The sequence below is a fragment of the Centroberyx affinis genome, unplaced genomic scaffold, assembly GCF_046629955.1.
Source record: "Centroberyx affinis isolate AG114_WGS23_722 - 3 ecotype Tasmania unplaced genomic scaffold, CSIRO-AGI_Caff_v1 ptg000076l_1, whole genome shotgun sequence".
Lineage (NCBI taxonomy): Eukaryota > Metazoa > Chordata > Actinopteri > Beryciformes > Berycidae > Centroberyx > Centroberyx affinis.
In genome coordinates this window covers 84,401-99,958 of record NW_027278785.1, presented here as the reverse complement: position 1 = coordinate 99,958, position 15,558 = coordinate 84,401, and the positions used below count along the sequence as shown (strand labels likewise).

The window sequence follows — 15,558 nt, the reverse complement described above, 5'->3', positions numbered from 1 at the left end:
AGTTCAGTCAATTCTTATGAACATGCACGACTCTCCTAAAGCTAGACACTGGAGAACGAACTCTTGAATCTGTGATGTCACTGGGATGTGAAATCTGTCACTGCACCATAGACAGTGAATGGGGTGCTGACTTTGTTGAGCCATAAGATTTTTGTGTGAGATCTTGCACCCAAATGAGGCTTAAATTCTGGTTCATAGCTATTCTAGCAATGCTAAAATATAAACTTAATTTTGATGTGACAACTCCACTTTGTTGCTCCGCTAAGTCACTGCCCCATTCACTGTCAATGGATCAGCCCCTGATTTCACATCCCAGTGAAATCACAAACTCAGGGGTTCTCTCTCTGATTTCTGTCTTTAGGAAAGACTGGTGCAAGTTCACACTGAACTGTCCTGAGGCACAGACACAACATGTGAATTCCTAAAATGGGTGGCATTCCCCTTTATCTCCCCTCTGTCCAACCTGTCCTTAGAGGAGAGGAGGCTTTGTGTTTGCGTCACTAGGTGGCGCCAAACCTCACTGCTTTTTAGGCAAATATGTTCACTGAGCATTTAGACAGCTACATGAATGTGTCAGTCTTAATTGCAATGTTGCCACGCATATATTGCTACACTACTTGGCACTCAAAGCTAGTTTTGGCATATTTGAGGTTTTTGTCGTTCACCTGGCATTAGGAATGAAAGGGTTTGTAAACAGGTCAAATCCTCACCGGGGTTTCCCCACAAAACTGCAGGTGAACACGCGCGCGCGCGCACACACACACACACATATACAGTGCCTGGTCAACGACAAAAGCAGAAATGAATGTTCCGCTTGTTCTGGTCTGGTTTGGTTTGAGACACCTGTGAAAAGCAGCTACTTCCTCCTCGGGCGGCTCTGACTCAGTTTAGTGTTCAGTTGGACTAAAAAGTTCTCCAGTTACTGAATATGAAAGCCTTGATTGAGACTGAGTGTGTTTATGTGTGTTAGAAAACGAGAAAGAGTGTGAGAGAGATTTGTTGTGTGTGTGTGTTAGGGTTAGAGAGAGAGAGAGAGAGAGCGTGTTTACGGAGTGTGTTGCGGAGGGCGGGGTCGGGGTCGGAGGAGTGGAGCGGCGGGCGGGCGGTGCCTACAGTCGCCCATGCCCCCTTCTTCCCTCCGCTGCGGGGGAACAGCATGAACTTGAACACCGCCTGGCACATTGCGAGTCCTAACAGCGTCCCGCCACTGCAGTCTATCATCACTCGGTCCGGGCCACTTGGTGAACTCACCGGAGCAGACCGACCACACAGATTTGGATCCGCTCGCGGGTTTGGGACCCAAGGGCGCCGAAACACCGACACGATGTCCAGACGCAAACTTGGAAGCCGACCGCAGCACCTGAGCGCAATTCAAGGTAAGCCAGTGCGACGATGCGGGCGCACGTTGAAACTATTGGCGAGCTAGGCTGTGATGTTTCTCACGACAAAACTAAATTAAAATCAGTTCACAGCTCTTTTTTTATAGTTTGTGCGCAAGGTTTGGATGCGCGGTGGCACAGCTTTGACGCAGGTTTATATAGGTTTATGAAGAATAGTTATTTAAACTGATAAGGATCTAGCCCAGTTGGAGACTAGGAGGGCTGTGTTGTCCTTCATCCTAATAAACACGCCATTCTCTTTATTTTTCGTTTTTAGTGTCTTTATTCCCTAACTAAAAAGCTTTATAATATTCCTCTATAATATTCCTGGTACTCAATAGTGACTTTACAGTGAGTTTGTTGCACCTGATGGTATTTTTTATCTCCTATGCTGGCTCTATAATATAATATTCCTAAAGGGACTTATAGTTTTGCTGTGACGTGTGTAGCCAATCGTGTATTTATCATAGCACTGATGTAGTTGTTTTCGCAAGGGTTTACTTGGAAGAGGGACTGGTTTGTTGGGGCAGGGTTTGTCTTCACAGGCTACAGGTCCGAACACGACAATATTTCCTAGTTATACCATGATCAAGTTTCTCGGTTGGTCTACTTTGTCGTCTCCACCTTGTTCGGGACAATTTCACCTCACTGCTTCCTCCACAGTGTGGGACGGGTCGTTTTCCTTGTGCGGCCTGCTCTGGTTTCAGACAGGACTAAGAGACTGAGCAGTGTCCAACCGGCTTCATATCACTGACACATTTCTTACATTTGGTCCGTGAAATATATCATTCGCATGAAAATATAGAATAACGATATTGCTCGTGGCCTGTTTCCATTTACAAGCTTGACCCCACTCAAATTCTTCAGTCAAAGTAAAGACAGCAATGTTTACAAATAACATGCAATTTTGAAAGGGGGGGGAAAAAGAAAAGAAAAACTTAAACACGATTGCCTTTTACTGTTCTCCACTCGAGACCAGTGGTGCGTGTCTGGTGTGACCACAGGCCCTGTCTCTATACTGTGTGTGTGCGTGTGTGTGCGTGTGTGTGTGTAACCGCGCCTTGCATGTCTGCACAAACAGCGCAGCCCTGAAACAGGAAAGGTGACATTTTTGAGTAACCACTGGCGAGATCCACCTTTCAACTGTACTGTCTGTACCTGTCCTGTATCCTCGCTGGCCTAGTCCGGGCAGGTGGATCCAGTCCAGGCATCAAGGTGTGCCCGTGACCGCGTTGAGCAATAGTCTACTGACCCCCCCCCTTCCCCCCTCCTCCTCCTCCCCCTCCTCCTCCTCCTCCTCCTCCTCACCCAAACTAACACAGCCCTACCTGGACTGAGCTGTGAGACTATCTTAGAAACGGCCAAAGTTTACCTAGGCTGTAAGAGGTTGGTTTTGGTTTGAGGCGGATTATTCCCATGCTTGTGCCTTGTTCTCACAGCTCGCCACATTCAACCTGCATTTTCAACCCATTTCCTGCATTTCAAAGTGCAAACTACACCTAAGATCTCAGAGCTGTCAGGTTAACTGTGAATCTGATCAGCTGTCATGAACAGGGAAAGCTGTAATGAAATTTACAAAAGAAAAGTAAAGGGCTGTGCTTATCTGAAGCACCTTCAGTCTTTTTTTTTTTTTTTACTGTAATCCACTTCCTGTTGAGAAACCCTGGCTACATGTGCCTGGTAGGGCAAGTGGTAAATAACTGTGAAAGCAGGAAATCATGACTGTAAAAAAAAATCACCTTTGAAATCATCACTTTCAGCTTTTAATACATAGCATTATTGATATTAATTGGAGGCTGTAGCTCCTGCTGAGACAGACAGTTTGTCTCGCTCCACCCAGCAGCCTCAGCGATGCTGATCTGTTCTGGGTTAGCTGAAGGAAGTGGTCAGTGTTGGCTGAGCAGATTGGCCTCGTTGCTTTAGAGGGGGAAGGTACAAGTGAAACTAGCGCTCTCAATAACCAGGACTTGTTTGTTCCAGTGAAGTGTGGCGTCACGTGTGCCACTGAATGCCTTGGTATTCTACCTTGGCTGTAATTTCTGTGATTGTGATTATAAGATCAAGTTGATTTGCCCTGGAATGACTTCAGCTCGGTCAATAATTGGACAGTTTGTTTGTTTTCTAATTTTCTGTGTTCCTCTGCTCTCTCTCCTTCCCCTCTCTCCCCTCTCCTACCTGTCGTTTTCCTCAGATGCCCCGGAGGCGGCGGGCGGCTTAGACCCGTCCTCACTAGAGGCGAGGTCTTGCCCTCCGGAGGTCAGAGTCTGCGACGAGGGTCGTGACCTCCTGACCTGCGGCCAGTGCAGCCAGGCCTTCCCCCTCGCCCACATCCTGGCATTCATCCAACACAAACAGGGGGGCTGCCGCTCCCGAAGCCAAGTCCCTAACGCTAACACGCCTCCCTCACCTGCCAGCCCACGCCCGGCGCAGCGGCGTGCCGCCGACGCCGGGCTGGGGGCGGGATTCATCGAGCTGAGGAGAGGGGGCGACAGGAACAGAACCTGGGGGGAGGAACCCAAGGTGAAGGTGAAGGCGGAGCTTAACAAAACAGGTGAGTGCCCCGAGAAGAAGGGCAGGTTGCTAATTAGTGACTCTGTTTTTTGTTTTGTTTTATTTTTTCAACCCCCCCACCCCCACCCCCCTGCAGCCTCCCTTCTTTTTAACAACCGCTCCCCTCCCTCCCGAGTCCAGCTCATTAGTTAGCCGTTGCCATTAGCAGACCTGCGTGAGTTAGCGACGCACAGGCTAATTGTGTGGAAAGGATAGGCAGCAGGAGCGTTCGGAGGCCCTGAGGGTCCCTGAGGGCGCCGCGCTGAGCACCTGAGCTCCAGAGCGCCTCTCCATCTCCATGACTGTCAGTCTCTTAGGTGGAGTGGCCAGGTAAACACATCTTCCTCTCCGTCTCTGTCACTTTCTGGACAGCAGCGTCTCGGCCTCTCGGGGAGATCTCACAGAGGACGGGACGAGCTCCAGTGTGTGTCACCGTTCACGAGGTCGTCAGCTCCTTTCAAACGGGAGCTTTGTGTTTGAACGGGATGAAATTTTGTTGATTCTTGCCATGTCTTGCAGTAGAAAGCGGTCAGAAGTGTAGATGTGAGCGTGTTCGTGTTGCACTCCTCCTGTCATGACACTTTAACGGAGGACGTTGCATCATGCGCAGCTCCTCTGCTATCTCCCACTGTTCTGCCCTGGGCCAAGCCACCTGAGCTCCTGGGAATCCATCTGATGGTGACAGAGCTGCTCACTTTTTCTCCATCTTCCTCGTCTCTTCCCTCATCTTCTGCATCTTCTTTTTCCTTCTTCCTCTTCCTCTTGTTTTGATTTTTGTTATGTGTTCAATCCAAGATCTCTCTCTCTCTCTGTCTCTCTCTTGCTGTCTCTCTGTCTGTCTCTCTCTCTCTGTCTCGCTCTTTCTCTCTCTGTCTCTCTGTCTCTCTCTCTCTGCCTTAATTTCAGTCTCTATCTCTCTCTCTCTGTCTGTCTCTGTCTCTCTCTCTGCCTTAATTTCAGTCACTCTCTCTGTCTCTCTCTTTCTCTCTCTGTCTCTGTCTCTCTGTCTCTCTCTTTCTCTCTCTGTCTCTCTGTCTCTCTCTCTCTGCCTTAATTTCAGTCTCTATCTCTCTCTCTCTGTCTGTCTCTGTCTCTCTCTCTCTCTCTCTCTCTCTCTCTCTCTGTCTGTCTCTCTGTCTCTCTCTCTGCCTTAATTTCAGTCACTCTCTGTCTCTGTCTCTCTCTCTTTCTCTCTCTGTCTCTCTGTCTCTCTCTCTCTCTGCCTTAATTTCAGTCAGCAGTCAGGTATCTTGTAGATTACTGTTGACTTTAAATCAGTGATTTTTCTAAAGGTCTTTTTCAGTTGTTGAATAGGTTTTCAGTGAAACAGTAGCGGAGATGGGACTGCGGACACCGTGATGCTTGTGTCAAATTATAAAAAATATAAAATAAAAAAATGAAAATCACGGTGGAGGGTCAAGCCCATCGAAACTCAATCGGCAATTCAAGAATTCTCATTAAATTTCATGTTCAATGGTCTGCATTGTGCTTGAGAGAGAAAAGAGCTTTTACTGTGTTTTGACTGCAAAGCTCATATGTGTTTGAAGGTCATACAGTATGTGGAAAGTGAAAAGGACTATGTGTGAAGTTCTAAATGATTGCAAATGGACATCTTGCTACACCCTTGCAGTAGGTATGAGCGCCCTTTTACACATTTTGAAACTCTCTCTCTCTGTCATGTACACACACGTTAGCAGTTCCTTCCTTTGTGTAACGCTCTGGGGACTGGTGCATGCACCATTTCCGTTTGTCCACAGTCTCTCTTGTTTTTCTATTTCAGTCTTTTATCTGTTTTTCATCTCTCTCTCTTTCTGTCTCTCTGTCTCTCGCTCTCTGTCAGCACATATGAGTTTGGTTATTTGGTGCCCAAAGGATTATACAACAAACTTTACCACGTGCACGACCCGAGGGGAAAGAGCACTACATTTTTTTTTTTTAATAATGCAAAAGTAGATAACTTTGGATTAAAGTTTTATTAACAAATGTAGGTTGAATTTGCTTTGAATCGTGCTTCATAATTGAAATCCAATATATTATACCCAGCTTTTGGCATTTGACATAATTTCCACTTAGCTTTTATGGAGTATGTGAGGTTTAATTATGAGTTGGCCACAGAATGAGTTTGAGTTTTTGAATGGTGTGTAGCAAGGTTAGTAATTTTTGGAAAAAATCTGTTTTTCATGAGGCTGTTTTGCAGGCAGCCTTGAAGTAGTAGGAACTTGTATTTTACTTAATACAGTATGAGATTCACACACAGTCTGTGGTGTGTGTTGTTGGTTTGTGACTGTGGGAGGGAGACTGAACATCTTCAGCTTCTGAGATGACTGAGAGTGAAAGAGCAGTTATCCCACAACAGATAGATCCTCCATCTATTTCTTGTGTGTGTGTGTGTGTGTGTGTGCGTGTGTGAGAGAGAAAGAGAAGGGGGTAGAGTGTGATGGATTACTGAAGAGCCGTGTGCATCTGTCTCATTCCTTTTTATTTATTCTCCTTGTTTGTTTTTTCTCATCTCCAACAACCCCCCCCCATTTCTTCCCCCCATCTTCAACACACTCTTTCGCTTTGCCCTCTTTCAATTTCTACCCCCCCCTCCCCTCTTTTCTCCTCCCTCTGCCTCCCAAGGGAAAAGAGATTCTGCCTGCTGCTCGTTAGTGCTCCCAGCCAATCTGCATTTTTAATTAGTAGTTATTGCTTCTGCTTAATATTCAAGTGCTACCCCGGGCCAAATGGGAATCCTTACAAAAAAAAAAGCGAGCGAGAGGGGAGAGAGGGAAGGAAAGAGCGAAAGAGAAACCGGCTGGGTATTGTGTTTCACTCCAGGACCCCGAGACAAAAGCCCCCCCCTCAGGGAAAGATTTGGAGGGTTTGGGGGCGGAGGGGTGAGGAGCGCTGGGGTTGGAGGATGGGTCTGAAGTACAATCCAAAGGGGTGACATATTTTCACGGTGTCTCTCGGCCCCCCGCACGACATTATAATCTTTTTATCTCATTTTCTTTTTATCTCCCGAGTCCTGACCTACCTATCTGTTTTTTCTGCTCTCACTCTTCACCCTATTTTTAAAGAAGTATCACAACTTCTCCTCTGTTTCTCCTTTGGGCTAGGTTAAAGGACATGAACACCACAGCTCCGCTCCTCTCCAGACAGAGGCAGGGAGGGAGGGAGGGAGGGAGAGGGAAAGAGAAAGAAACAGTTGCTCTCTTTTTCATCTTCTCTCTCCTCCCCCCCTCCAGTAAAATACAGAAGGATTTGACTTGAGGAAACATGAAAGAGGCTTATACCAGAGTCGGCTTTGAACCTCTCCAAAAAAAAAAAAGAGAACTGTTTTCCCCCTCAATTTGGGGATCTTCTCTCCAATTTTGATTTATGCAGAAAGGCCTCATTTGTCAAGCAGGCTGAGTCAGTGCCTGATTTGCATAAAGCGTTCGTTTTCTACGTTCTGCTAATTAGCAATTTGCAGCTTAATTGGAGAGTGGCTCTCGGTTAGGAGACAAAGCTATCCACATATAAAAATATCTCCAGATGTACTTTGCGACGCAGCTCCCCTCTCTGTTGGCCTTTCAGCTTCCGGCGCCCCCTCTTCTCTATTCTGCTTTCGGCCCTATCATTACTCTCTTTTTGTGCCCTTTTCACTCACTTTTTCGTTGTTGCATTCTTTCTGCCCCCACTTACCTCTGCATCACTTGGCCCCTCTCTTCACCCTACTATCTTTTGCTTCCATGCCAGTCACCTTCTCTATAGTCTATGTTACAATCTTGTTAGATTCTGCATTTAATGTGTTGATACTTAAGACCTTGTTCAGTTTTTATAACTTTTAACTCTGGATTCACTTCATGTATTTAGTACCGGAGGAAGTCAAGGAATTTTTAAGGGCAAGACGATATTTTACACGATAGAATCTCTACTAACTGGCTCTAAGAATGTAGATCCTAAACAAAATAACTAACTCTACTGTGTCCATCTGTGTGTTTTGCAGTGGCCGAGGAACCCTCCTATTTTACCTGCCAGCAGTGTGAAGGCATGTTCCCATCTGCATGGGCCCTGTTGCAGCACGCGCAGCACACACACTCCTTCAGCATCTATCAAGAGGATGAGGAGGATGAAGAAGACAAGAGAGGAGGAGGAGGAAGAGGGGGTCTCAAAGGGCACAAACCTGCTGCTGCCACTCTGGACCCGCGCCACCTGAGCCAAGCGCTTGCCTCTGCCTTCCAGCCCTCCGCCCTGCGCCTCCATCGCTCCCGTCAGACGCACACCTCCACCTCCTCCAGTAACCTGCAGGCTCTGAACTTCTCGGTCCGGCTGAGGGAGCTGGCTGAAGGGACTGGTAACACCGGCGGCCTGGTGCTGTCTCCGTCCTCTTCCCCGCCGGCCGCTTCTCCCTTCCCCCAGACCGGGCGCCTCCCAGCAGACTTCCCCTGTGAGCTCTGCGGCCAGGGCTTCCAATCCCTACGCAGCCTGTCCGCCCACCGCAGGACCCACGCCTGCGAGAGGCCCTATCACTGCGGAGTGTGTGATCAGGCCTTCGCCCAGAGCGGCCAGCTGGCCCGCCACATGAGGAGCCACCGCAGGGAGGGCGGAGGCGGAGGCGGTGGTGGATACGAGCCGGTGGAGATGGGGATGGCGATGATGGAGGAGGAAGCCGGGAGACAGAGGATGAGAGGCAGGTTTCCGGTGCAGGCGGCCGGAATTGTGGAAGAGGGGGCGGTCAGCGGTGGAGCAGAGGTGAGAGCCCAGGGCCCCTCTGAGCTGGACCTGAGCCTGCCCAAGCACCTCTCCATAGGTTCAGGCCTGATGCTGCTGACCTCCCAGACTCGCCCGCCGGACAGGGAGCTGCTCAGGCTCTTCCAGCGCCAGAGAGAGGGAGGAGAGGCAGGCGAGGAGGAGGCGGAGGGGCAGGGGGAAAACCAGCACACCTCTCCCTGCGCCAGCCCCTCTGAAGGCTCACTGGAGAGCGGGGAGACGGGGGGCAGCGGCGAGAGCGGTATCGCTAGTGGCAACTGCACGCCCAAGCGGCCAGAGATGGGCGACAGAGTGCGGGGAGTCGGGGAATGGGAGAACGAAAGAGGAGAGATCATAGAGAGAGAGAAGGAGTGGAACTCGACCAAAGCCAGCGAGGTTGTGCAGGAGTGGCAGAGGGAGAACGAGCGGAGGAGTGTAGGAGGAGGTGGGAGCAGTGGAGGAAACAGTAACAATACTAATGGCAGTTCAGGTGGCAAGAAGAAGAAAGATGAGGCCTGTGAGTACTGCGGTAAACAGTTCCGCAACAGCAGCAACCTGACTGTGCACCGGCGCAGCCACACAGGTGAGCGGCCGTACCGCTGCGGCCTCTGCAGCTACGCCTGCGCCCAGAGCTCCAAGCTGACGCGCCACATGAAGACCCACGGCGCCCGCGGGGCCAGGGCGCCCTTCCTGTGCCAGCTGTGCGGGGTGCCCTTCAACGTCTACGCCACTCTGGAGAAGCATCTGAAGAAAGTCCACGGCCTTAGCCACGCCAGCGTAGGAGCCTACGCACAGGCCAGCGCTGCTGACGCCATGGCTGCTGTTAAAGCTGAAGAGGAGGCAGTCGTGGTGAAAATGGAGGAGGATGAGGCCAGTTTGGATCAGATTGAGAGCAAAATGGAGGGTGATGTGGTGAAAAGCTTGGAGATGGCAGAAGAGCAGAGCCAAGCGGAGTATGGGGAGAACCGTGGGAGTCCAGCCATGGTGGAGGAGCTCCCATCGGAGGGCAGTGCAGAGGTGGGCTTGGCTTTGACTTCTGCTCCCTAAAACCCAGGCTCAGTAACTCCCCTGGTCACCCTGAGGTTGACATTCACATACTCAAAAGCACTGCATTCGATTTAACTCGTCCATGCAAATAAAAAAGAACCTGTTCCACAATTCAACTGACAGTCAATTTAAACTGGAATCTTAAAGGAGAAGCTGCAGAAAGTTAGCAGGCAGTCCCGCGCCATTCCCCCTTCCCTTGAGGCACACAGCAGCCAGCCACGTTGCTCACAAGCATATGCAAAGCCACTGGTTGAAACAAAGTGCCTACTTTAGACCACAGAACAAAACAAGGCCATGACATTCAATAGGGAGATTACCAGAACTCTTGAACAGGAAGTGAACCACCACAGTCCACACCAACACAGGAAAGTGATCACCATGTTGCAGTGCAGGATGCAAAAAGAAGAGCAAAATATCCCTCTAGTGACCCACTGGACAGCTGATGTGAGCACAGTTGGATGGTAATTGTCAGATAATATGAAAAACTGATATTTCTTTGCTATTAAATACAAAGCTTAGCATAAAAGCAATGTTAATTAAATATATTTCTTAATGATATCTTAATGATTGGGTCATATCCTCCTACCTAGCTGTTACTGGTTCCCTATCTTGAAGACCTTTTAAAGACTAAAGATGTTTGAACAGAGACAGGGGTGAAACGAATCCAAACACTGTCTGCCTGCAGTTTCTCAAACTCTTCTTCTCTTTTTAAAAGGCGCTTGGTTGTCACAACACTTGTCACTTAATGTAATGTTTACAGGGCTCCTGGGGCCTAGCAAGGTTGTGCTCCTGACTGTGTGACAGTATGTATGGATGCATTTTTGATGTTCTAATTTTATAAATGTGAATAAGGAGACTTAAGTCTCATCTACTGATGTTTTCCATGCTTAGTTTCTATGCATAAAAAAAAAAACTGCAATTTTACATACATGTGAAACGGGTGTGTTTTATTTTCCTCTATTTGTACTTATTGGATTATTGTGGCGGTAATTTCTTTTTTTTCCATTGTTTACATTTGTAAAGTGCTGGACTGCTTGAAGCTTATGCATGTTTTGCAGCCATTTGAAACGTTCAGTACTGCTCTTTTTGCCTGTGTTTGAATTAGTCCTAATTTATGGATGCTGCATGTTGGTGGTTGTGTAACTGAAAAGTCTGTTCACTGCTGAACTACAGGGTTGAGAGGTGCGGTAATAGCTAGTTGATTGGTGGAGTTTTGTGGGTACGAGCACTTGTGTGTGTGTGTGTGTGTGTGTGTGTGTGTGTGTGTGTGAGTGAGTTGTGTGAATGCTTTTGTGTGTGTGTATAAATATATACAGTATACAGGGAAGTTCTGTGGTGACACTTTTACTTGAACCCTCTGTCCTACGATCTTGTGTCCAAAGCGTGACACAGCTAGTCATAAGCATGGTGTTGTGCGTCCAGCGGGTCAGCGTGTGTCACTGATGTGAGCTCAGGAACACAAGTTAGCCATGGGTAGCCTAGCATATCATCAGGAAATCTATTTGTTTTGACATGGCAATATAATAGGACAAGGTTGTGAAGTGAAGTGCAGTGCTAGCAACTCTTTTGTGACTACTGTGATGACTTTGTACTACTGTTTTTGATTTCTATTTACACTCATGTCAGGGAACCCCTATTTTTGGACACTTTTTGAGAAAAAAAATATAATTATTATGTGCTTTGTCTATGAAATTTAATTATGGGGATGAATGTGAATGATTGATTTGGAATGAGTGGAATGTAAATGTTCAGGGACAATATTTTGTATATAGATTGACAGTCATTCTTGCTGTTGCCATTATTATTAACTGCCTGTCACTGCTTCAACTTATTTTCCCAGCATTTCTGGTTGTCTCTGCTCTTCTCTGTGCTGAACACTGGCTATTGTGAGGCTACTGCTCCACCGTCTTTGTAAACTTGACACCGTTTTGTAATTGACCTTGTCATGAGGAAGCTCAATAAAGAATTGAGGCGAAACACGCATTGTGTTTTGTGTCTGTGTCTTTTGCGCCTGCCTGTGTCTGTGCTTGTGGTTGCTTTCCCATGCATATTTGTTTGATTGTTTGTTTTTTATATACTGGTCCACAGATTGGGTCCCACAACTAAGCGTTTGAACTATTTTTAAGCAACTGTTTGTACTTGGATGTTGTCTTCGTCAGTGTGGGGCGTTTCTCTGAGGACCACAGTCGACGCTGAGTTATTAATGTTTAATGTGAGTGCTCTGGATTAGGGACCCTCACTCCTTGTTTACATCCTTGTGATGTTTCTGCCTTTGTCTAGCAGCACTGTTCATAATTCCAGTGGGGTGTGTGTGTGCGTGTGTGTGTGTGTGCGTGCATGCGTGCAGCCCATGCATGTTTTGTGCCTCTGTATGTATTTAAGCTGGTGTCAGTCATTATTCTGTGTATGACATGTATGTGTGTGTGTTACTGTCATTATGCAGGCTGTAAGAGCTACATGGGGCCCAGAGTTGTGATGTGTGTGTGATGGGACACGGGTGACTAGGATTTCTCAGGATACGGTGTGTGTGTGAGGGAGGGTGAAGGGGGGGGGGAGAGATAGGGCAGCAGCATGGTTATTGTTTGTGGGCATGTTCGGGGGCAGAGCAGGGTGGTGGGGGTGTCAAGGGGTTGGGATAATTGCTGACTCCATTTTAAGGGCATAAAAACCTCTGCGCCAGCATCTCTGGCCTTAGCCCCACCCCCTCTAATGAAAACGAAGTTCTATGATCCCTCTAGCTCATTAACAGCAGGTCTTTTAATGAGCTTTCAACAGGGTGGGGGCTGGGTAGATGATAGGAAGGGAGGGGAGGGGGGCATTGCACCAGATGCACACACGCCCACTACTACCAATTACCATTGTGTTATAAAGAATAAGGAGGAAGTGAAGACAGAAGCCATTGACTGGCCCCTTGGACCCAGATGAGTCTGTCTGTCTACCCGTCTCCCCACAAAGAGAGAGAGACAAGCAAAGCGAGAGGTGGAGGGAGGGAGGGAGGGAGGACAGTTCAGGTGAGAGGGAACCTCCTCCGTCGGTCCCTCTGGAGTCCTGGTCTGGTTGCTGTAGCCAGCGCCATTTGGTGCTCGCATGGACCCAATTATGTAAGGTAAGGTGATACACAGCAGAACGCAGCGCAGTAGCCCCTACAGCAAGTGGATATCTTTCCCATCCCCAACTGCCCTTTGTCTTCCTGCTGGCTTCCTGCAGTCCACACCTCTCCGAGTTGGAGTTGGAGCCGCTCACTAACTCAGGCTGGACCAATGTCAGCAGGCTTTGCCCCTGCCAGCCAATCATAACACCAAGATTTTATCAGAATGCACGCCATCCACCAATAGAGAGTGAGGTTGACATTATCGGCTGACCGTGCGCCTTTGTGTGAGTGAGTGTGTGAGTGTGTGTCTTTCTGACCAGTCACTGCCCCTGGGCGGGGGTAACGTGGACTTTGAGATCTAACAGTTGTGTCTCGGCTCCACAGAGAAGGCTTTTGTTGGTCCAGAGCTGGGAGAGGCAGCCGGAGGACGGACACACACACACACACACACACACACACACACACACACACACACAGCCACAAAAGCCTTGAACAACTTTTACGATACACCCTTTCCTCTGCATGAAATTACAGAAGTAGGTGAATCTAATAATAATGTGTTCTAATTTGTGACTGACCCAATCAAAGCCACAAGTAAAGTATCAGCTGAGCCATCTGACATCTCGGCATTATGAGTAGTCATGGACTTCACAGACTTCAACTTTCATTTAAGTGCAGTCTCTGGGCAATAGTGGCACAAACACTCATTCTGATTAAACGTAAGATGATTAGCCACCAAAAATGCTCACAACAAAGGGAATGTAATACTATCAGCTGCATGTGTACTTTCCTATAGGGCAAGCCTGTGGTCATAAGGGGCTCTCGCTTATGTATGGGAAGCTTTATCATGTAAAAAGCCAATTAACTGGGTATTTTTAATTACATTTCTCATCGTATATTGTATGAAGCCTCCACTGTCTGTGCAGTCCCTGTCCTGTTGTCCCCTTCCCCCCCTCCCCTTCCCTCCCGATCCTGGCGGGGCAGAGTGGGTATATAAGCATGGCAGAGGCACCGGCTCAGGATTAAATCATCAGCAGGGCCGACGGAGATGAGGATAACAAGAAAGAAAAAGATGCATTTGGGAGCGATCAGACAAAAACCACAGGACTCCCTCTCTGCTCTTTATCCTCACACGTTCCCACAATCTCCACCTTCCCTCGCCCATCCCTCCTCCCGCAACGACCACAGAGTGAAACCTGAACCCTGGAATTACACCCCCTTCACCTCTCCTCCCTCCCTCCCTCCCTCCTCCCGCTGCCCTCCCACCCTCCTCCAGTGAGAGTGTGAGAGGACGGGGTGAGAGGCGACACGGTCCCGGACAGCCATCCATCAATCCGCTGCCTCTCTCTCTTTTGCCATTCAACACCTTCACATAATGAGTGGAGGGAAAGGCAAGGAGGGTTCATTCATATGGGGGGGTTATATAATGTCACTGAATCGCTGAGGAGGAGCGCCATGGGAGGAGTGTCAGTCCGTTTGTCTGTGACCTGGGTAAAGAATATGAGGGAGTCGGGACGAGACTGGAGACAGCAGCAGGGTGTCATATGGTGCAAGGTTGGATGTGTGATTACAAAAAACAAAAAACAAAGGGGAGGAAATTTATTGATTTGTTCAGCATGAGGAAGAGAATGACATTGAACATGCAGACCTAGTTATTGTGTATGATGGTGGGAATAAATAAAAATAACTAACCTAAACAAGGCAGTCAGAGTATTTCAACAAGGGGCCTGGGACGGTCTATTACAACGTAACCTTAAATAACCCCAGTGACATCCTTAATCACTCACTCAACCCTGTAACATTTAGATTAGGTGGGTAGTGACTGGTGCAGCCTGGCTGGTGGTCCTCTTGATTTATGACAGTAACCACTGGTGGGTTAGTACTTCCTTCTTTTAACATCTCAATATGAATGTTTGCCCTGAATCATAGCACAAGTGATTTTTACATCACATCCTGTGTAATGATAAATGAGTAACATGGACTCTTTGCACCTCACCTTTATAGTAAGATAGGCTACAACCAAAATGCACCCAAAAGAGGGTGGAAGATTTTGAGGAGATCCATGCATGAGATAATCAAACCCTCTCCACCCACTCTGTGACAAACGTCTGTTACTGTCTTTGTCTCACATTATCATGTTCTTTCTGCACCTGGTGACCCTCGTTGTGAACCTGACGCATTCAGTTGCTCAAGCAAACACACACACACACATTAACACACACACATACACACATCCAGGTCAGTCACAGTGCCGTTACTTGCCCAGCCTAAAAACGAACAAAAATGCTTGAAAAACTGGATCTGACCTTACAGTCAACGACATTCCCCCAACTCATACACACACACACACACACACACGCACACACACGCACACCCACACACACACACGCGCGCGCACACACACACACACACACACACAAGTGCTCAGGGGGTGTATAGTAAGGTTAGAAGGTGGGAGTCAGTTAGTCCTGTGACAGGTGAAAATGCTTTCATGTTTCCCTGCAGGGTGCAGGAGGCCTGGAGGAAGGTGAACCCAAACTCCTGAACTTCCAGACCAGAGTCTCCTGATGTAACAAATGTCCAGTGTCACCTATGTTACACATAAATAAGACATTACTATTATTTCAACAGCTTTATTCCTATTGGTGTTTTTTTCCCCTCCAAATCTATAAGAACACAAAACACATGAGTTCACTCACAAAGCAAACTTTAGTAATCCTATAATACATTTTAGAAAGATACTCTACAAATATCACAGCAAAACTATTAAGTATT

General features: G+C 47.9%; 1 protein-coding gene across 1 annotated transcript; it reads left to right on the top strand.

Annotated features, from left to right (window-relative positions):
• The first annotated feature begins 1,166 nt into the window (after nucleotides 1–1,166).
• On the top strand, nucleotides 1,167–11,675 carry znf296 (zinc finger protein 296). The gene is made up of 3 exons (XM_071521160.1): nucleotides 1,167–1,376; nucleotides 3,571–3,930; nucleotides 7,903–11,675. The coding sequence occupies exons 1-3, from the start codon at nucleotides 1,325–1,327 to the stop codon at nucleotides 9,690–9,692; spliced, it is 2,202 nt and encodes a 733-aa protein (XP_071377261.1). The 5' UTR covers nucleotides 1,167–1,324; the 3' UTR covers nucleotides 9,693–11,675.
• Nucleotides 11,676–15,558: the final 3,883 nt, after the last annotated feature.